The 23,158-nt window shown below is 54.4% G+C and overlaps 1 protein-coding gene across 1 annotated transcript in view; it reads right to left on the bottom strand.

Annotated features, from left to right (window-relative positions):
- Nucleotides 1–4,401: 4,401 nt before the first annotated feature.
- Nucleotides 4,402–23,158, bottom strand: part of LOC137361946 (rap1 GTPase-activating protein 1-like) — a 146,103-nt gene continuing 127,346 nt past the window's right edge. The window contains exons 15-18 of the mRNA XM_068026528.1: nt 15,888–15,974; nt 11,559–11,693; nt 4,810–4,929; nt 4,402–4,497 (exon numbers count right to left, since the gene is read on the bottom strand). Coding sequence (XP_067882629.1) covers nt 4,402–4,497; nt 4,810–4,929; nt 11,559–11,693; nt 15,888–15,974 — 438 coding nt within the window. The remainder of the gene's footprint in view (nt 4,498–4,809; nt 4,930–11,558; nt 11,694–15,887; nt 15,975–23,158) is intronic.

Raw genomic sequence — 23,158 nt, 5'->3', positions numbered from 1 at the left:
ACCCTTCACCCTGTCCCTGACCCCACTCTTACCCTTCACCCTGTCCCTGACCCCACTCTCACCCTTCACCCTGACCCTACTGTCGCCCTTCAACTTGGCCCTGAGCCCACTTTCACCCTTCACCCTGCCCCCACTCTTACCCTTCACCCTGTCCCTGACCCCACTCTCACCCTGCCCCTGATCCCATTTTCACCCTTCACCCTGTCCCTGACCCCACTGTCACCTTTCACCCATTCCCTGATCCCACTGTCACCTTCACCCTGACCCCACTGTCACCCTTCACCCTGACCCCACTGTCACCCTTCACCCTGTCCCTGATCCCACTGTCACCGTTCACCCTGACCCCACTGTCACCCTTCACCCTGTCCCTGATCCCACTGTCACCCTTCACCCTGACCCCACTGTCACCCTTCACCCTGTCCCTGATCCCACTGTCACCCTTCACACTGACCCCACTGTCACCCTTCACCCTGTCCCTGATCCCACTGTCACCCTTCACCCAGATCCCACTTTCACCCTTCACCCTGCCCCTGTTCCACTTTTATCCTTCACCCTGCCCCTGCCCCCACTCTTACCATTCACCCTGTCCCTGCCCACACTGTCACGCTCCACCCTGTCCCTGACCCCACTGTCACCCTTCCCCCTGTCCCTGACCCCACTGACACCCTTCACTTTGTCCCTGACCCCACTTTCACCCTTCACCCTGCCCCCAGTCTCACCATTCACCCTGTCCCTGCCCCCACTGTCACCCTTCACCCTGACCCCACTGTCACCTTTCACCCGTTCCCTGATCCCACTGTCACCGTTCACCCTGACCCCACTGTCACCCTTCACCCTGTCCCTGATCCCACTGTCACCTTCACCCTGATCCCACTGTCACCTTCACCCTGACCCCACTGTCACCCTTCACCCTGACCCCACTGTCACCTTTCACCCGTTCCCTGACCCCACTGTCACCCTTCACCCTGTCCCTGACCCCACTGTCACCCTTCACCCTGACCCCACTGTCACCCTTCACCCTGTCCCTGATCCCACTGTCACCTTCACCCTGACCCCACTGTCACCCTTCACCCTGACCCCACTGTCACCCTTCACCCTGTCCCTGATCCCACTGTCACCTTCACCCTGATCCCACTGTCACCTTCACCCTGACCCCACTGTCACCCTTCACCCTGACCCCACTGTCACCCTTCACCCTGTCCCTGATCCATTCGTCACCCTTCACCCTGCCCCTGATCCCACTCTTGCCCTTCACCCTGCCCCTGACCCCACTTTCACCCTCCACCCTGCCCCTGACCCCCTCTCACCATTCACCCTGTCCCTGACCCCACTTTCACCCTCCACCCTGTCCCTGACCCCACTTTCACCCTTCCCCCTGTCCCTGACCCCACTCTCACTATTTACCCTGTCCCTGACCCCACTTTCACCCTCCATCCTGTTCCTGACCCCACTGTCACCCTTCCACCTGTCCCTGACCCTACTCTCACCCTTCACCCTGACCCCATTCTCACCCTTCAACCTGACCCCATTCTCACCCTTCAACCTGCCCCTGATCCACTTTCATCCTCCACCCTGTCCCTGACCCCACTTTCACCCTTCACCCTGCCCCTGACCCCACTCTCACCATTCACCCTATCCCTGACCCCACTTTCACCCTCCACCCTGTCCCTGACCCCACTTTCACCCTTCCCCCTGTCCCTGACCCCACTCTCACTATTTACCCTGTCCCTGACCCCACTTTCACCCTCCACCCTGTTCCTGACCCCACTGTCACTATTTACCCTGTTCCTGACCCCACTGTCACCCTTCCACCTGTCCCTGACCCTACTCTCACCCTTCACCCTGACCCCATTCTCACCCTTCAACCTGACCCCATTCTCACCCTTCAACCTGCCCCTGATCCACTTTAACCCTTCACCCTGCCCCTGACCCCACTCTCACCCTCCACCCTGTCCCTGACCCCACTTTCACCCTTCACCCTGCCGCTGACCCCACTTTCACCCTCCACCCTGACCGACCCCACTTTCACCCTCCACCCTGTCCCTGACACCACTTTCACCCTTCACCCTGCCCCTGACCCCACTTTCACCCTTCCCCCTGTCCCTGACCCTACTTTCACTCTTCACCCTATCCCTGATCCTACTGACACCCTTCACCCTGCCCCTGACCCCACTCTTACTTTTCACCCTGCCCCTGCTCCACTTTCACCCTTCACCCTGAGCCACTTTCAACCTTCAACCTTCACCCTGCCCCTGATCTACCGTCAGCCTTCACTCTGCCCCTGACCCCACTTTCACCCTTCACCCTGCCCCTGACCCCTCTCTTACCCTAACAGTGAACCCTGTAGGGCTGTGTGGAACTGGCTATATTTTTACCGTCTCGCTGTCTTTCTCCTTTCCATCGTTCCATCCACTCTCTTTGCTGCTGTTGGACAATGTGTTATTGGCTGCTGGTATCCTGCTGGAATAAACAAGCTGAAAGTTCGCTTGTATTCACATACAGTTAATCCCCCTCCCTCCGATAGGGGAACAGGCTGCCCGGTGTGTGTGTAACTGGGAGGAGGTGGGTGAGAGGGTTAATCCCCCCTCCGATGGGGGAATGGGCTGCCCCGGTGTGTGTGTGTAACTGGGAGGAGGAGGGTGAGAGGGTTAATCCCCCCCTCCGATAGGGGAACGGGCTGCCCGGTGTGTGTGTGTAACTGGGAGGAGGTGGGTGAGAGGGTTAATCCCCCCTCCGATAGGGGAACGGGCTGACCCCGTGTGTGTGTGTAACTGGGAGGAGGTGGGTGAGAGGGTTAATCCCCCCTCCGATAGGGGAACGGGCTGCCCCGGTGTGTGTGTGTAACTGGGAGGAGGTGGGTGAGAGGGTTAATCCCCTCCCTCCGATAGGGGAACGGGCTGCCCGGTGTGTGTGTAACTGGGAGGAGGTGGGTGAGAGGGTTAATCCCCTCCCTCCGATGGGGGAACAGGCTGCCCGGTGTGTGTGTGTAACTGGGAGGAGGTGGGTGAGAGGGTTAATCCCCCCTCCGATAGGGGAACAGGCTGCCCCGGTGTGTGTGTGTGTAACTGGGAGGAGGTGGGTGAGAGAGTTAATCCCCCTCCCTCCGATCGGGGAACAGGCTGCCCGGTGTGTGAGTAACTGGGAGGAGGTGGGTGAGAGGGTTAATCCCCCCTCCGATAGGGGAACGGGCTGCCCGGTGTGTGTGTGTAACTGGGAGGAGGTGGGTGAGAGGGTTAATCCCCCTCCCTCCGATCGGGGAACAGGCTGCCCGGTGTGTGTGTAACTGGGAGGAGGTGGGTGAGAAGGTTAATCCCCCTCCCTCCGATAGGGGAACGGGCTGCCCCGGTGTGTGTGTGTAACTGGGAGGAGGTGGGCGAGAGGGTTAATCCCCCCTCCGATAGGGGAACGGGCTGCCCCGGTGTGTGTGTGGAACTGGGAGGAGGTGGGTGAGAGGGTTAATCCCCTCCCTCCGATGGGGGAACGGGCTGCCCGGTGTGTGTGTGTAACTGAGAGGAGGTGGGTGAGAGGGTTAATCCCCTCCCTCCGATGGGGGAACGGGCTGCCCCGGTGTGTGTGTATAACTGGGAGGAGGTGGGTGAGAGGGTTAATCCCCCCTCCGATGGGGGAACGGGCTGCCCCGGTGTGTGTGTGTAACTGGGAGGAGGTGGGCGAGAGGGTTAATCCCCCCTCCGATAGGGGAACGGGCTGCCCGGTGTGTGTGTATAACTGGGAGGAGGTGGGTGAGAGGGTTAATCCCCTCCCTCCGATGGGGGAACGGGCTGCCCGGTGTGTGTGTGTAACTGGGAGGAGGTGGGTGAGAGGGTTAATCCCCCCTCCGATAGGGGAACGGGCTGCCCCGGTGTGTGTGTGTAACTGGGAGGAGGTGGGTGAGAGGGTTAATCCCCCCCTCCGATAGGGGAACGGGCTGCCCCGGTGTGTGTGTGTAACTGGGAGGAGGTGGGTGAGAGGGTTAATCCCCCTCCCTCCGATAGGGGAACGGGCTGCCCCGGTGTGTGTGTGTAACTGGGAGGAGGTAGGTGAGAGGGTTAATCCCCTCCCTCCGATGGGGGAACGGGCTGCCCCGGTGTGTGTGTGTAACTGGGAGGAGGTGGGTGAGAGGGTTAATTCCCCCCCCCCCATTCCGATAGGGGAACGGGTATCAAAGCCCTGCCCAGTCTCTCTGATGGGGGAAACGGGCTGAGTATGGCTTTCCACCAGGAAATTCTGGATTCTGGTCTGTGCTGCTTTCTGACAGGACGAGAGACTGGGCAGGGCTTTGATACCTGATCTGCACACACCAGTTTCCTGCTACGTGCGGGTCGGACACAGCCGCGAGCAGAGTGACAAATGTCTTCTTGACCGAATCTCTTTCATCAGCAACAATTCCCTCTCGCATGCTGTTTACCCTTTCTCCTGAATTTCCTGGATGTTCTCTGATGTGACAGCAGTTCCTCGATACTGGTTCCCTCGTCTCCTAGTCGGGCTCTGCCCATAACCCTGTTAAGGACAAGGAAATGGAGGTCAGACTGTGTCCAGCCAAATATCGAGGGTATCTGACACTATTGGGGTGTCAGTTTACTCTTTAATCTCCTCCCAAAGCCCATGCACTCCACGTATGAACTGAGTTGCCCCAAGGTTTTTGTAGCTGAGTCAAACCCCCCAACCCCAGCCTGCTTCCTGTCAGCGTGCACCCACCCACCACCACCGCCCTCAAACCTCTAATACCCCATCTCCTGCCCCCAGGGTTATTTGTATCCCTTCCCTGGGTTTGAGAGGACGTGGGTGTGGGAAGATGTGAGGGTTCCTTACACTGCCTCCTGACTTCTGGCCATCCGTTGCAGGTTGGGCTCGGCCGCTCGCACTGGGGGCAGTCCTTCTGGCTGCTGTTCCCATGGTGTCAAAGGACTGGCTGCGACCCCGGATCGCTCGCTGCCAGAGAGGAAAAGAGCTGCATGTTAGAGGGAGTCCCCTCGCAGAGTCAGGCCAATCTTTGGAAAACAAATACAACAACAACAAATACAAGAACAAGAAACTTACATTTATCTGGCACGTTTAATGCAGTTAAAAAGTCCCAAGGACCTTCACAAGAGGAAATAAGTGGGAAGGGAGTGAGCCAGAGGTCGTGGTGCACATTGCTGCGAATGGCAGGTATTGAGATCCGATGGTCAGACTTCCGGGAGCTGGGAACCAAGTTAAAAAGTCGGACCTCGGAGGGAGTAATCATGCTAATCCTCTGCAACAGGACACAGATTGGCGAGCAGAACGGAGAAACTAGTGGCAAATGGAATTTAATACAGAGAAACGTGAGTTGATGCATTTTAGCAAAAGGGACAGGAAGAGGCAATATAGACTGAACGGTGCAGTTCTAAAGAGTGTGCAGAGACAGAAGGAACTGCGGGTTCACGTGCATCGATCTTTGAAGGTGGCAGGATATATTGAGAGAGTGGTTAGTAAAGCATATGGGATCCTGAGCTTGATAAATAGAGGCATTGATTACAAAAGCAGGGAAATAGTCATTTGGTAGTACAGAAGTTGAGTATTGCTGAAAATAGAGACATGTTGTCGAAGCTTTTCGTCTTGCACTCATCAGGACACTCCGCAAGAATAACCAATGTAAGGGAAAGCAACAACTTTTTTACTGTATAAGAGAGTGCTGACTGGTTTGGGAAATGGGCTTTGATTGGTAGAGGCATTGGCATGGAGAATGCGCCAGTTTATGGTGACTGACAGTTAACTGCCAAGCCTTGTATGAAAAACTGGAGACAGAAAGAACATGTACACACATTGCGCCTGTTTCAGCGAAACAAAATAAGTGACAGCCATTTGCTGGTTCATTCCTCAGGGCAATGCCTTGTCCAATCAGATTCAAGCTGCCTGGTTTAAATTTCAAACAAAGCGTGATTACCTTGAATTTTTCGAAGTGTAATTTTTCGCTGTAACATCTTTAATAATAGCTTCTAACATTTTCCCGATGACAGATGTTAAGCTAACTGGCCTGCAGTTTCCTGCTTTGTCTCCTTCCCTTTTTAACTAAAAGAGTTACATTCTTAGGTCCCTCTGCTCCTGCACCCCCTTCAGACTTGTACCCTTAATCTCATATGGTCTCTCCATGTTCTACCAAAATGAATCACTTCACATGTTGTCGAAGCTTTTCGTCTTGCACTCACGGATGAGGACCTGAAAAGCGAATATAGGGAGTTAGGTTGGAAGCTGAAAGGCAGGACGAGCAGAGTAGTAATCTCAGGATTGTTACTGGTGCCACGTGCTAGGGAGGCTAGAAACAGGGAGCAAGTGCAACTGAACACGTGGCTACAGAACTGGTGTAGGAGGGAGGGATTCAAATATGTGGATCATTGGGATACCTTCTGGGGAAGGTGGGACCTGTACAAGAAGGACGGGTTGCATCTGAGGGGCACCAATATCCTGGGCGGGAGGTTTGCTAGAGCTCTTCGGGAGGGTTTAAACTAGTTTGGCTGGGGGATGGGAACCGGAGCTACGGAACAGTGGATGGGGTAGCTGTTGAACAGGCAGATACCGAGTGCTGAGAGTCTGTGAGGAAGGTTAGACAATTGATATGACAAAGTTGCAGCCAGTATGATGGGTTGAAGTGTGTCTATTTTAACGCAAGAAGTGTCAGGAATAAGGGTGATGAACTTAGAGCATGGATCAGTACTTGGAGCTACGATGTGGTGGCCATTACGGAGACTTGGTTATCACAGGGGCAGGAATGGATGTTGGATGTTCCGGAGTTAAGATGTTTCAAAAGGAATAGGGAGGGAGGTAAAAAAGGTGGGGGAGTGGCATTGCTAATCAGGGATAGTATCACAGCTGCAGAAAGGGAGGTCGTCGAGGTGGGTTTGTCTACTGAGTCATTATGGGTGGAAGTCAGAAACAGGAAAGGAGCAGTCACTTTGTTGGGAGTTCTCTATAGACCCCCCAATAGCAACAGAGACACGGAGGAACAGATTGGGAGGCAGATTTTGGAAAGGTGCAGAAGTAACAGGGTTGTTGTCATGGGTGACTTCAACTTCCCTAATATTGATTAGAACCTCCTTAGTGCAAATAGTTTGGATGGAGCAGTTTTTGTCAGGTGTGTCCAGGAAGGTTTCCTGACTCAATATGTAGATAGGCCGACTAGAGGGGAGACCATGTTGGACTTGGTGCTTGGCAACGAACCAGGCCAGGTGGCAGATCTCTCGGTGGGAGAGTATTTCGGTGATAGTGATCACGACTCCCTGACCTTTACTATAGTCATGGAGAGGGACAGGAGCAGACGGGATGGGAAAATATTTAATTGGGGGAGGGGGAATTACAATGCTATTAGGCAGGAACTGGGGAGCATAAATTGGGAACAGATGTTCTCAGAAATGCACGACAGAAATGTGGAGGTTGTTTAGGGGCACTTGCTGCGACTGCTGGATAGGTTTGTCCCGATGAGGCAGGGAAGGGATGGTAGGGTGAAGGAAACTTGGATGACTAGAGATGTGGAACAGCTAGTCAAGATGAAGAAGGAAGCTTACTTAAGGTTGAGGAAGCAAGGATCAGACAGGGCTCTAGAGGGTTACAAGGTAGCCAGGAAGGAACTGAAGAATGGACTTAGGAGAGCTAGAAGGGGACATGAAAAAGTCTTGGCGGGTAGGATTAAGGAAAATCCCAAGGCGTTCTACACTTATGTGAGGAACAAGAGGATGGCCAGAGTGAGGGTAGGGCCGATCAGGGATAATGGAGGGAACTTGATCCTGGAGTCGGAGGAGGTAGGGGAGGTCCTAAATGAATACTTTGCTTCAGTATTCACTAGTGAGGAGGACCTGGTCGTTTGTGAGGACAGCGTGGAACAGGCTGATATGCTCGAACAGGCTGAGGTTAAGAGGGAGGATGTGCTGGAAATTTTGAATGATACGAGGACAGATAAGTCCCCGGGGCCAGACGGGATATACCCAAGGATATTACGGGAAGCGAGGGAAGAGATTGCTGCGCCTTTGGCGATGATCTTTGCGTCTTCACTGTCCACTGGAGTAGTGCCGGATGATTGGAGGATGGCAAATGTTGTTCCCTTGTTCAAGAAAGGGAATAGGGATAACCGTGGGAATTATAGACCAGTCAGTCTTACGTCGGTAGTGGGCAAATTATTGGAGAGGATTCTGAGAGACAGGATTTATGATTATTTGGAAAAGCATGGTTTGATTAGAGACAGTCAGCATGGCTTTGTGAGGGGCAGGTAATGCCTCACAAGCCTTATTGAATTCTTTGAAGATGTGACAAAACACATTGATGAAGGAAGAGCAGTGGATGTGGTGTATATGGATTTTAGCAAGGCGTTTGATAAGGTTCCCCATGGTAGGCTCATTCAGAAAGTAAGGAGGCATGGGATACAGGGAAAGTTGGCTGTCTGGATACAGAATTGGCTGGCCCATAGAAGACAGAGGGTGGTAGTAGATGGAAAGTATTCAGCCTGGAGCTCGGTGACCAGTGGTGTTCCGCAGGGATCTGTTCTGGGATCTCTGCTCTTTGTGGTTTTTATAAATGACTTGGATGAGGAATTGGAAGGCTGGGTTAGCAAGTTTGCCGATGACACGAAGGTTGCGAGAGTTGTGGATAGTGTGGAAGGCTGTTGTAGGTTGCAACGGGACATTGACAGGATGCAGAGCTGGATTGAGAAATGGCAGATGGAGTTCAACCTGGAAAAGTGTGAAGTGATTCATTTTGGAAGGTCGAATTTGAATGCGGAATACAGGCTTAAAGACAGGATTCTTGGTAGTGTGGAGGAACAGAGGGATCTTGGGGTCCATGTCCATCGATCGCTCAAAGTTGCCACCCAAGTTGATAGGGTTGTTAAGAAGGTGTATGGTGTGTTGGCTTTCATTAACAGGGGAATTGAGTTTAAGAGCCGCGAGGTTATGCTGCAGCTCTATAAAGCCCTGGTTAGACCACACTTGGAATACTGTGTTCAGTTCTGGTCGCCTCATTATAGGAAGGATGTGGAAGCTTTAGAGAGGGTGCAGAGGAGATTTACCAGGATGCTGCCTGGACTGGAGGGCATGTCCTACGAAGAAAGATTGAGGGAGCTGGGGCTTTTCTCATTGGAGCGAAGAAGGATGAGAGGTGACTTGATAGAGGGGTACAAGATGATGAGAGGTATAGATAGAGTGGATAGTCAGAGACTTTTTCCCAGGGCAGAAACGGCTATCACCAGGGGGCATAATTTTAAGGTGATTGGAGGAAGGTTTCGGGGAGATGTCAGAGGTAGGTTCTTTACACAGAGAGTGGTGGGTGTGTGGAATGCACTGCCAGCGGTGGTAGTAGAAGCAGATACATTAGGGGCATTTAAGCGACTCTTGGATAGGTACATAGGTTACAGAGTAGGGAGGGTTGTAGAGGGCTGGAGGAGGTTACAGAGATAGGGAGAGTTGTCGGGGCTGGAGGAGGTTACACAGTTAGGGAGGGTTATAGGGGTCTGGAGGAGGTTACAGAGATAGGGAGGGTTGTAGGGGACTGGAGGAGGTTACAGAGATAGGGAGGGTTGTCGAGGGCTGGAGGAGGTTACACAGTTAGGGAGGGTTATAGGGGTCTGGAGGAGGTTACAGAGATAGGAAGGGTTGTAGGGGACTGGAGGAGGTTACAGAGATAGGGAGGGTTGTAGAGGGCTGGAGGAGGTTACACAGTTAGGGAGGGTTATAGGGGTCTGGAGGAGGTTACAGAGATAGGGAGGGTTGTAGGGGACTGGAGGAGGTTACAGAGATAGGGAGGGTTGTCGGGGCCGGAGGAGGTTACAGAGATAGGGAGGGTTGTCGGGGCCGGAGGAGGTTACAGAGATCGGGAGGGGTTGTCGGGGCTGGAGGAAGTTACAGAGATAGGGAGGGTTGTAGAGGGCTGGAGGAGGTTACAGAGTTAGGGAGGGTTGTCGGGGCTGGAGGAGGTTATAGAGATAGGGAGGGTTGTAGAGGGCTGGAGGAGGTTACAGAGATAGGGAGGTTTGCAGGGGCTGGAGGAGGTTATAGAGATAGGGAGGATTGTAGAGGGCTGGAGGAGGTTATAGAGATAGGGAGGGTTGTAGGAGCTGCAGGAGGTTACAGAGATAGGGAGGGTTGTAGGGGCTGGAGGAGGTTACAGAGAATGGGTGGGTTGCAAGGGCTGGAGGAGTTCATAGAGATAGGGAGGGTTGTAGGGGCTGGAGGAGGTTACAGAGATAGGGAGGGTTGTTGGGGGCTGGAGGAGGTTACAGAGATAGGGAGGGTTGCAGGGACTGGAGGAGGCTACAGAGATAGGGAGTGTTGTAGGAGGTTACAGAGATAGGGAAGGTTGTAGAGGGCTGGAGGAGGTTACAGAAATCGGGAGGGTTGTCGTGGCTGGAGGAGGTTACAGAGATAGGGAGGGCTATAGAGGGCTGGTGGAGGTTACAGAGATAGGGAGGGTTGTAGAGAGCTGGTGGAGGTTACAGAGTTAGGGAGGGTTGTCGGGGCTGGAGGAGGTTATGGAGATAGGGAGGGGTATAGAGGGCTGGAGGAGGTTACAGAAATCGGGAGGGTTGTCGTGGCTGGAGGAGGTTACAGAGATAGGGAGGGGTATAGAGGGCTGGAGGAGGTTACAGAGATAGGGAGGGTTGTCAAGGGCTGGTGGAGGTTACAGAGATAGGGAGGGTTGTAGAGGGCTGGTGGAGGTTACAGAGTTAGGGAGGGTTGCAGGGGCTGGAGGAGGTTATAGAGATAGGGAGGATTGTAGAGGGCTGGAGGAGGTTACAGAGATAGGGAGGGTTGTCAAGGGCTGGTGGAGGTTACAGAGATAGGGAGGGTTGTAGAAGGCTGGTGGAGGTTACAGAGTTAGGGAGGGTTGTAGAGGGCGGTAGGAGGTTACAGAGATAGGGAGGGTTGTCGGGGCTGGAGGAGGTTACAGAGATAGGGAGGGTGGTAGGGGCTGGCGGAGATTACAGAGATAGGGAGGATTGTTGGGGGCTGGAGGAGGTTAAAGAGATAGGGCGTGTTGTAGGGGACTGGAGGAGGTTACAGAGATAGAGAGGGTTGTAGGCGACTGGAGGAGGTTGCAGAGATAGGGAGGGTTGTAGAGGGCGGTAGGAGGTTACAGAGATAGGGAGGGTTGTAGGCGACTGGAGGAGGTTGCAGAGATCGGGAGGGTTGTAGAGGGCTGGAGGAGGTTGCAGAGATAGGGAGGGTTGTAGAGGGCGGTAGGAGGTTACAGAGATAGGGAGGGTTGTAGGCGACAGGAGGAGGTTGCAGAGGTAGGGAGAGTTGTAGAGGGCGGTAGGAGGTTACAGAGATAGGGAGGGTTGTAGGCGACTGGAGGAGGTTGCAGAGATAGGGAGGGTTGTAGAGATAGGGAGGGTTGTGGAGGGCGGTAGGAGGTTACAGAGACAGGGAGGGTTGTAGGAGACTGGAGGAGGTTGCAGAGATAGGGAGGGTTGTAGAGGGCGGTAGGAGGTTACAGAGATCGGGAGGGTTGTAGGCGACTGGAGGAGGTTGCAGAGATAGGGAGGGTTGTCGAGGGCGGTAGGAGGTTACAGAGATAGGGCGAGGTAGATTGGATACCCTCCCCTTTTCACCCACCTTGAAGTTTTCGAAGAATCCTCGATCTCCATCGTCCAGCTTTTCCATATCTTCGCTCATAATACCCACCATGGCTTGGCTCTTCCGGTCAAGCTCCTCATACAGACTGCTCAAGAGAGCTCCTCTGGTCCTGGCCTGGGACGTTAGGGGAAAGACATTAACCTGAGCTTCAGGTAGGTGGATAGTGGGGTGGGTCAACCAGGAGAATCCCCGTTAACTGTGGGGTTCAGGGAGAGGGATGTGGGTCAACCAGGAGAATCCCCGTTAACTGTGGGGTTCAGGGAGAGGGATGTGGGTCAACCAGGAGAAACCCCGTTCACTGTGGGGTTCAGGGAGAGGGATGTGGGTCAACCAGGAGAAACCCCGTTCACTGTGGGGTTCAGGGAGAGGGATGTGGGTCAACCAGGAGAAACCCCGTTAACTGTGGGGTTCAGGGAGAGGGATGTGGGTCAACCAGGAGAAACCCCGTTAACTGTGGGGTTCAGGGAGAGGGATGTGGGTCAACCAGGAGAATCCCCGTTAACTGTGGGGTTCAGGGAGAGGGATGTGGGTCAACCAGGAGAATCCCCGTTAACTGTGGGGTTCAGGGAGAGGGATGTGGGTCAACCAGGAGAATCCCCGTTAACTGTGGGGTTCAGGGAGAGGGATGTGGGTCAACCAGGAGAATCCCCGTTAACTGTGGGGTTCAGGGAGAGGGATGTGGGGCAACCAGGAGAAACCCCTTTAACTGTGGGGTTCAGGGAGAGGGATGTGGGTCAACCAGGAGAAACCCCGTTAACTGTGGGGTTCAAGGAGAGGGATGTGGGTCAACCAGGAGAAACCCCGTTAACTGTGGGGTTCAGGGAGAGGGATGTGGGTCAACCAGGAGAATCCCCGTTAACTGTGGGGTTCAGGGAGAGGGATGTGGGTCAACCAGGAGAATCCCCGTTAACTGTGGGGTTCAGGGAGAGGGATGTGGGGCAACCAGGAGAAACCCCGTTAACTGTGGGATTCAGGGAGAGGAATGGGGGGGGATACAGGAAACTCCACGTTAACTGTGGGATTCAGGGAGAGGGATGGGGGGAAACAGGAGACTCCCCGTTAACTGTGGGATTCAGGGAGAGGGATGTGGGGAAACAGGAAACTCCCCGTTAACTGTGGGGTTCTGGGAGAGGGATGTGGGGAAACAGGAGACTCCCCGTTAACTGTGGGGTTCAGGGAGAGGAATGGGGGGATACAGGAGACTCCCCGTTAACTTTGGGGTTCAGGGAGAGGGATGTGTGGAAACAGGAGATTCCCCATTAACTTTGGGATTCAGGGAGAGGGATGGGGGGAAACAGGAGACTCTCCGTTAACTGTGGGTTTCAGGGAGAGGGATGTGGGGAAACAGGAAACTCCCTGTTAACTTTGGGGTTCAGGGAGAGGGCTGTGGGGAAACAGGAGACTCCCCGTTAACTGTGGGGTTCAGGGAGAGGGAAGTGGGGAAACAGGAAACTCCCCATTAACTGTGGGGTTCAGGGAGAGAGATGGGGGCAAACAGGAAACTCCCCGTTAACTGTGGGGTTCAGGGAGAGGGATGTGGGGGAAACAGGAGACTCCCCGTTAACTGTGGGATTCAGGGAGAGGAATGGGGGGAAACAGGAGACTCCCCGTTAACTGTGGGATTCAGGGAGAGGGATGTGGGGAAACAGGAGACTCCCCGTTAACTGTGGGGTTCAGGGAGAGAGATGGGGGCAAACAGGAAACTCCCCATTAACTGTGGGGTTCAGGGAGAGGGATGTGGGGGAAACAGGAGACTCCCCGTTAACTGTGGGATTCCGGGAGATGGATGTGGGGAAACAGGAGACTCCCCGTGAATTATCGGGTTCAGGGAGAGGGATGTGGGCAAACAGGAGACTCCCTGTGAATTATAGGGTTCAGGGAGAGGGATGTGGGGAAACAGGAGACTCCTCGTGAATTATAGGGTTCAGGGAGAGGGATGTGGGGAAACAGGAAACTCCCCATTAACTTTGGGGTTCAGGGAGAGGGATGTGGGGAAACAGGAGATTCCCCGTTAACTTTGGGGTTCAGGGAGAGGGATGGGGGGAAACAGGAGACTCCCCATTAACTTTGGGGTTCAGGGAGAGGGATGTGGGGAAACAGGAGACTCCCCGTTAACTTTGGGGTTCAGGGAGAGGGATGTGGGGAAACAGGAGATTCCCCGTTAACTTTGGGGTTCAGGGAGAGGGATGGGGGGAAACAGGAGACTCTCCGTTAACTGTGGGATTCAGGGAGAGGGATGTGGGGAAACAGGAAACTCCCCGTTAACTTTGGGGTTCAGGGAGAGGGATGTGGGGAAACAGGAGACTCCCCGTTAACTGTGGGGTTCAGGGAGAGGGATGTGGGGAAACAGGAGACTCCCCGTTAACTGTGGGGCTCAGGGAGAGGGATGTGGGGAAACAGGCGACTCCCCGTGAATTATAGGGTTCAGGCAGAGGGATGTGGGGAAACAGGAGACTCCCCGTTAACTGTGGGGTTCTGGGAGAGGGATGTGGGGAAACAGGAGACTCCCCGTGAATTATAGGGTTCAGGCAGAGGGATGTGGGGAAACAGGAGACTCCCCGTTAACTGTGGGGTTCCGGGAGATGGATGTGGGGAAACAGGAGACTCCCCGTGATTATAGGCTCAGGCAGAGAGATGTGGGGAAACAGGAGACTCCCCGTGAATTATAGGTTCAGGGAGAGGGATGTGGGGAAACAGGAGACTCCCCGTGAATTATAGGTTCAGGGAGAGGGATGTGGGGAAACAGGAGACTCCCCGTGAATTATAGGTTCCGGGGGATGGATGTGGGGAAACAGGAGACTCCCCGTGAATTATAGGGTTCAGGGAGAGGGATGTGGGGAAACAGGAGACTCCCCGTGAATTATAGGGTTCAGGGAGAGGGATGTGGGGAAACAGGAGACTCCTCGTGAATTATAGGTTCCGGGAGATGGATGTGGGGAAACAGGAGACTCCTCGTGAATTATAGGTTCAGGGAGAGGGATGTGGGGAAACAGGAGACTCCTCGTGAATTATAGGGTTCAGGGAGAGGGATGTGGGGAAACAGGAGACTCCCCGTGAATTATAGGGTTCAGGGAGAGGGATGTGGGGAAACAGGAGACTCCCCGTGAATTATAGGGTTCAGGGAGAGGGATGTGGGGAAACAGGAGACTCCTCGTGAATTATAGGGTTCAGGGAGAGGGATGTGGGGAAACAGGAGACTCCTCGTGAATTATAGGGTTCAGGGAGAGGGATGTGGGGAAACAGGAGACTCCCCGTGAATTATAGGGTTCAGGGAGAGGGATGTGGGGAAACAGGAGACTCCTCGTGAATTATAGGTTCCGGGAGATGGATGTGGGGAAACAGGAGACTCCCCGTGAATTATAGGGTTCAGGGAGAGGGATGTGGGGAAACAGGAAACTCCCCGTGAATGATAGGGTTCAGGGAGAGGGATGTGGGGAAACAGGAAACTCCCCGTGAATGATAGGGTTCAGGGAGAGGGATGTGGGGAAACAGGAAACTCCCCGTGAATTATAGGGTTCAGGGAGAGGGATGTGGGGAAACAGGAGACTCCCCGTTAACCTTGGGCTTCAGGGAGAGGGATGTGGGGAAACAGGAGACTCCCCGTGAATTATAGGGTTCAGGGAGAGGGATGTGGGGAAACAGGAGACTCCCCGTGAATTATAGGGTTCAGGGAGAGGGATGTGGGCAAACAGGAAACTCCCCGTGAATGATAGGGTTCAGGGAGAGGGATGTGGGGAAACAGGAAACTCCCCGTGAATGATAGGGTTCAGGGAGAGGGATGTGGGGAAACAGGAAACTCCCCGTGAATTATAGGGTTCAGGGAGAGGGATGTGGGGAAACAGGAGACTCCCCGTTAACCTTGGGCTTCAGGGAGAGGGATGTGGGGAAATAGGAGACTCCCCGTGAATTATAGGGTTCAGGGAGAGGGATGTGGGCAAACAGGAAACTCCCCGTGAATGATAGGGTTCAGGGAGAGGGATGTGGGGAAACAGGAAACTCCCCGTGAATGATAGGGTTCAGGGAGAGGGATGTGGGGAAACAGGAAACTCCCCGTGAATGATAGGGTTCAGGGAGAGGGATGTGGGGAAACAGGAGACTCCCCGTGAATGATAGGGTTCAGGGAGAGGGATGTGGGGAAACAGGAGACTCCCCGTGAATTATAGGGTTCAGGGAGAGGGATGTGGGGAAACAGGAGACTCCCCGTGAATTATAGGGTTCAGGGAGAGGGATGTGGGGAAACAGGAGACTCCCCGTGAATTATAGGGTTCAGGGAGAGGGATGGTCAGGTGGTTGGCAGCCTCCACGTACCTCCAATGCTGCAAACTTCTCCGATTGATAACAGCTATACTCTGCGTTGATAAGTTTGGTAAGCAGAAATTCACGAAACTCTGGGCCCTGAGGAAGAGAAACAGAGTAAAGCTCCCTCTACACTGTCCTCCATCAAACACTCCCCAGGACAGGTACAGTACGGGGGGTTAGATACAGAGTAAAGCTCCCTCTACACTGTCCCCCATCAAACACTCCCCAGGACAGGTACAGTACGGGGGGTTAGATACAGAGTAAAGCTCCCTCTACACTGTCCCCCATCAAACACTCCCCAGGACAGGTACAGTACGGGGGGGTTAGATACAGAGTAAAGCTCCCTCTACACTGTCCCTCATCAAACACTCCCCAGGACAGGTACAGTACAGTGGTTAGATACAGAGTAAAGCTCCCTCTACACTGTCCCCATCAAACACTCCCCAGGACAGGTACAGTATGGGGGGTTAGATACAGAGTAAAGCTCCCTCTACACTGTCCCCCATCAAACACTCCCCAGGACAGGTACAGTACGGGGGGTTAGATACAGAGTAAAGCTCCCTCTACACTGTCCCCCATCAAACACTCCCCAGGACAGGTACAGTACGGGGGGTTAGATACAGAGTAAAGCTCCCTCTACACTGTCCCCCATCAAACACTCCCCAGGACAGGTACAGTACGGGGGGGTTAGATACAGAGTAAAGCTCCCTCTACACTGTCCCTCATCAAACACTCCCCAGGACAGGTACAGTACAGTGGTTAGATACAGAGTAAAGCTCCCTCTACACTGTCCCCATCAAACACTCCCCAGGACAGGTACAGTACGGGGGGTTAGATACAGAGTAAAGCTCCCTCTACACTGTCCCCATCAAACACTCCCCAGGACAGGTACAGTATGGGGGGTTAGATACAGAGTAAAGCTCCCTCTACACTGTCCCCCATCAAACACTCCCCAGGACAGGTACAGTACGGGGGGGTTAGATACAGAGTAAAGCTCCCTCTACACTGTCCCTCATCAAACACTCCCCAGGACAGGTACAGTACAGTGGTTAGATACAGAGTAAAGCTCCCTCTACACTGTCCCCATCAAACACTCCCCAGGACAGGTACAGTACGGGGGGTTAGATACAGAGTAAAGCTCCCTCTACACTGTCCCCATCAAACACTCCCCAGGACAGGTACAGTATGGGGGGTTAGATACAGAGTAAAGCTCCCTCTACACTGTCCCCCATCAAACACTCCCCAGGACAGGTACAGTACGGGGGGTTAGATACAGAGTAAAGCTCCCTCTACACTGTCCCCATCAAACACTCCCCAGGACAGGTACAGTATGGGGGGTTAGATACAGAGTAAAGCTCCCTCTACACTGTCCCCCATCAAACACTCCCCAGGACAGGTACAGTACGGGGGGTTAGATACAGAGTAAAGCTCCCTCTACACTGTCCCCCATCAAACACTCCCCAGGACAGGTACAGTACGGGGGTTAGATACAGAGTAAAGCTCCCTCTACACTGTCCCCATCAAACACTCCCAAGGACAGGTACAGTACGGGGGGGTTAGATAGAGAGTAAAGCTCCCTCTACACTGTCCCCATCAAACACTCCCCAGGACAGGTACAGTACGGGGGGTTAGATACAGAGTAAAGCTCCCTCTACACTGTCCCCATCAAACACTCCCCAGGACAGGTACAGTACGGGGGTTAGATACAGAGTAAAGCTCCCTCTACACTGTCCCCATCAAACACTCCCAAGGACAGGTACAGTACGGGGGGGTTAGATAGAGAGTAAAGCTCCCTCTACACTGTCCCCATCAAACACTCCCCAGGACAGGTACAGTACGGGGGGTTAGATACAGAGTAAAGCTCCCTCTACACTGTCCCCATCAAACACTCCCCAGGACAGGTACAGTACGGGGGTTAGATACAGAGTAAAGCTCCCTCTACACTGTCCCCATCAAACACTCCCCAGGACAGGTACAGTACGGGGGGTTAGATACAGAGCAAAGCTCCCTCTACACTGTCCCCATCAAACACTCCCCAGGACAGGTACAGTACGGGGGTTAGATACAGAGTAAAGCTCCCTCTGCACTGTCCCTGATCAAACACTCCCCAGGACAGGTACAGTACGGGGGGTTAGATACAGAGTAAAGCTCCCTCTACACTGTCCCCCATCAAACACTCCCCAGGACAGGTACAGTATGGGGGTTAGATACAGAGTAAAGCTCCCTCTACACTGTCCCCCATCAAACACTCCCCAGGACAGGTACAGTATGGGGGTTAGATACAGAGTAAAGCTCCCTCTACACTGTCCCCATCAAACACTCCCCAGGACAGGTACAGTACGGGGGGTTAGATACAGAGTAAAGCTCCCTCTACACTGTCCCCATCAAACACTCCCCAGGACAGGTACAGTACGGGGGGTTAGATACAGAGTAAAGCTCCCTCTACACTGTCCCCATCAAACACTCCCCTGGACAGGTACAGTACGGGGGTTAGATACAGAGTAAAGCTCCCTCTACACTGTCCCCCATCAAACACTCCCCAGGACAGGTACAGTACGGGGGGTTAGATACAGAGTAAAGCTCCCTCTACACTGTCCCCCATCAAACACTCCCCAGGACAGGTACAGTATGGGGGTTAGATACAGAGTAAAGCTCCCTCCACACTGTCCCCATCAAACACTCCCCAGGACAGGTCCAGTATGGGGGTTAGATACAGAGTAAAGCTCCCACTGCACTGTCCCTGATCAAACACTCCCCAGGACAGGTACAGTACGGGGGGTTAGATACAGAGTAAAGCTCCCTCTACACTGTCCCCCATCAAACACTCCCCAGGACAGGTACAGTATGGGGGTGAGATACAGAGTAAAGCTCCCTCTACACTGTCCCCCATCAAACACTCCCCAGGACAGGTACAGTATGGGGGTTAGATACAGAGTAAAGCTCCCTCTACACTGTCCCCATCAAACACTCCCCAGGACAGGTACAGTACGGGGGGTTAGATACAGAGTAAAGCTCCCTCTACACTGTCCCCCATCAAACACTCCCCAGGACAGGTACAGTACGGGGGGTTAGATACAGAGTAAAGCTCCCTCTACACTGTCCCCTATCAAACACTCCCCAGGACAGGTACAGTACGGGGGGTTAGATACAGAGTAAAGCTCCCTCTACACTGTCCCCCATCAAACACTCCCCAGGACAGGTACAGTACGGGGGGTTAGATACAGAGTAAAGCTCCCTCTACACTGTTCCCATCAAACACTCCCCAGGACAGGTACAGTATGGGGGTTAGATACAGAGTAAAGCTCCCTCCGCACTGTCCCTGATCAAACACTCCCCAGGACAGGTACAGTACGGGGGGTTAGATACAGAGTAAAGCTCCCTCTGCACTGTCCCCCATCAAACACTCCCCAGGACAGGTACAGTACGGGGGGTTAGATACAGAGTAAAGCTCCCTCTACACTGTCCCCCATCAAACACTCCCCAGGACAGGTACAGTACGGGGGGGTTAGATACAGAGTAAAGCTCCCTCTACACTGTCCCTCATCAAACACTCCCCAGGACAGGTACAGTACAGTGGTTAGATACAGAGTAAAGCTCCCTCTACACTGTCCCCATCAAACACTCCCCAGGACAGGTACAGTATGGGGGGTTAGATACAGAGTAAAGCTCCCTCTACACTGTCCCCCATCAAACACTCCCCAGGACAGGTACAGTACGGGGGGTTAGATACAGAGTAAAGCTCCCTCTACACTGTCCCCCATCAAACACTCCCCAGGACAGGTACAGTACGGGGGGTTAGATACAGAGTAAAGCTCCCTCTACACTGTCCCCCATCAAACACTCCCCAGGACAGGTACAGTACGGGGGGGTTAGATACAGAGTAAAGCTCCCTCTACACTGTCCCCCATCAAACACTCCCCAGGACAGGTACAGTACGGGGGGGTTAGATACAGAGTAAAGCTCCCTCTACACTGTCCCTCATCAAACACTCCCCAGGACAGGTACAGTACAGTGGTTAGATACAGAGTAAAGCTCCCTCTACACTGTCCCCATCAAACACTCCCCAGGACAGGTACAGTATGGGGGGTTAGATACAGAGTAAAGCTCCCTCTACACTGTCCCCCATCAAACACTCCCCAGGACAGGTACAGTACGGGGGGTTAGATACAGAGTAAAGCTCCCTCTACACTGTCCCCCATCAAACACTCCCCAGGACAGGTACAGTACGGGGGGTTAGATACAGAGTAAAGCTCCCTCTACACTGTCCCCCATCAAACACTCCCCAGGACAGGTACAGTACGGGGGGGTTAGATACAGAGTAAAGCTCCCTCTACACTGTCCCTCATCAAACACTCCCCAGGACAGGTACAGTACAGTGGTTAGATACAGAGTAAAGCTCCCTCTACACTGTCCCCATCAAACACTCCCCAGGACAGGTACAGTACGGGGGGTTAGATACAGAGTAAAGCTCCCTCTACACTGTCCCCATCAAACACTCCCCAGGACAGGTACAGTATGGGGGTTAGATACAGAGTAAAGCTCCCTCTACACTGTCCCTGATCAAACACTCCCAGGACAGATACAGCACTGGGATTGGCTGCTCTCTGATTTGGGAGTCTGAGTGTTGAGAGCCTCAACGAGGTGCAGCTGAGAGTGCTGGTGGCAGTTGGAGGTTGCAGAGGTGGAGAGAGGAGCTACACTGAGCAAGGGAGAGCTTCTACAAATAAGCAGAGGAAAACTCCAACAACAATCACCTTTAAAAGAGAAGAAAGTGACATTCTTTTTTTGTTGGAAACAAGGCTTTGTCTGGAGGTGGGTGCTGAACACCAGTAATTTACTTTGGACTGTTGGGGGAGGAACAAGTGGCTGGAACAACAAGGGGTGGGGCTGCCAATTCAACAGGAATCTGTGCTGCTGCAAAAGCACACAGGAAAGCTCCCTCCCCACCCCAATTGCCAAGCCTGGGTCAGCTGAAGCTGCCCAGCTAAACAGACGGAAGGGGATAGATAGTGCCTGGGCAGCTTCAGCTGACCCAGGTGAAGACGACTCCCCCAACCAGAAGACCGGAAGACCAACTTCAAAGACTGTTTTAAGTGTACTGTGAGCACCACCTCCAGAAAGCAAGTCATCCCTTCCAGCCTGCCTTTGCCTCTCCTCTATTACCTCAGCCTCTCCACTAACCTGTTGTTTGTTTGTTTGTCTTTTCAAATTTTTCTGTGAATCTGTTATTTAGTGTGCAAGTCCACAATTTGGGGTGGGTTTAGCTCTTGGACCCATGGCAAGCCCTTCATCACCAGTGGCGGGGCCCTCTACTACCTATGCAGCTGCAGCTTCTGTGGCTGCCCACGTGGCCCCGTCACCCTTTAAATTATTGACATGCAGCCATGGGGTGAAGAGCTATCCCCACCCCAACATGTCTATTGAGGCCTGCGTTAAGGCAATGGCCGTGGTTGTCGGCCCCTCGGCCATTGTTGCGGCCTCAAAGATGTATGGGAAGGCTGTGTTCTTTTTGAAGACCGAGCGGGCGGTGTCCCTGGCCCTGAGTAAAGGGCTCACTGTGGGGGGGACCTTCCTGCCAGTGGACCCTCTGGGGGCCACTGCGCATCGGATAATGTTGTCCAACGTCCCACCCTTCATTCCCAGTGAGCTCCTCCTCCCCCACCTGCACCATCTGGGGGAGGTGAGGTCGGGGATCACCCCAGTCCGGCTCGGTCTTCGGGAGCACAGCCTCCAACATGTCTACTCCTTCCGCCGCCAGTTATTTATGCAGCTGGCGCGGGAGGAGGACACGGAGGGCCAATTTAACGTGGAGTTCCAGGGGACGGCCTACCGCGTCTTTTGGACCTCGGACGGGGCGCGATGCCACGTCTGCAAGGGGGTGGGGCATGTTCGGAAGAACTGCCCCAACCTCCCGGCCGCCAGCTCCACCTCGGCGGCCCAGAGTGGTTCTACAGCACCTCCTCCCACTCCCCCCGCACATCCAACAGACACCGCTCAGTCGGTTCCGGAGGCTGTGGTTTTCACAGCCTCTGGCGGGGAGGGGAGCGTCCGTCCGAGCGGAAGGAAGACGCGGGGAAAAAAGAAACATCGTGAGGCGCGTCCCCTGGACACTTTGACTCAACCCGAGCCTGAGCTCAGCCCAAAGCCCATTCCCATGGAATCCACCTGTCCCAGGGCTGGGCTCAGGCCCAGGGTGACTAAAAAAGGAAAAAAGGGTGCGGAGGCGGAGGCCTCTGATGACATGGAGGTCTCTGAGTCTCCGCGCCCAAGTGCGAAAAAGAGGAGAAGGCACCCCTCCACAGAAATAACACAGGGCCCTGAGGTGCAGGGCCCATCTGTTGGAGGGGAGCTGCCTCCTGTTTCTGGTCCTCAGGTGCCCCCTACCGCCACCACCAAGGCTGCAAAGTCCGGGCAGGTGCTCCCTATTCCTCAGGATGGAGGGGAGGGGATGGCCCCGGTACGTGAGGCCCCTCCTGAAGGAGTAAGTGGGGCCCTGCTTGTGGTGGGGGAGCCTGGGGAAACCGCCCATTCCGCCACTGCTACTGGGTCGGGTGTCCTGAATGAAGGGGAGGGCGAGGCCCCAGAGGGTCGGGCCTCCCAGCCGGAGTCCACCACCAACCAGGAGACACCCGACCCAGTTATAACTGAGAATGCTGCCCCATCTGCTGGGCCTGTGGGTGCTGGCGGAGCGGGAGATGGCCTCCTCTCGCCGCCTCCAGTCTCGGCTCCGGCTGGTTTCCCGGAGTCCGGATCTTCTGTCTCCCCTGGACCAGTCATTGGCCTGGGGATGGAGGTGGAGGGGGGTCCTGAACCGCTGGTGCCTACAGGCTCCAGTTTCACAATAGAACCCAGAGAGGACTCCTCCGCCATCGATCCTGGGGGTGGGATCGTGACGGAGGCGGGACCAGCTGGCGCGGCCGGGACGTCCGCCCCACAGTGTGTGGTGGATGTGTTGGCCGCTGGCGGTGACGACCCGGAGGAGGATGGGGATTCGGTGCGGGGCACGGAGGATGATCTTGATTCCATCGCCAGTGAGGTGGTGGAGTCCCTCGTGCCTCCCACCGAATCTCCTCTCATCCCCACGGCGGAACTCCGGGATTTCCTCGCGGCTTGCAGAGGTTGCCGCAATAAAGTTCAGCTGGCCCTCGACCGTTGGTCGAATCTGGCGCTGATCATCCAGTCCGTCCGTGCCGCCCTTAAGATAGCGGGCAAGCGCGCGGACGTGAAACTGGTTGAGAGGCGCCGTTTTAATGTGTTCCTCAATGGGTTGCTGGGGGAGT

The sequence above is a fragment of the Heterodontus francisci genome, unplaced genomic scaffold (assembly GCF_036365525.1).
Source record: "Heterodontus francisci isolate sHetFra1 unplaced genomic scaffold, sHetFra1.hap1 HAP1_SCAFFOLD_323, whole genome shotgun sequence".
In the NCBI taxonomy this organism is placed as follows: domain Eukaryota; kingdom Metazoa; phylum Chordata; class Chondrichthyes; order Heterodontiformes; family Heterodontidae; genus Heterodontus; species Heterodontus francisci.
This window is presented reverse-complemented; position numbering and strand designations above follow the sequence as displayed.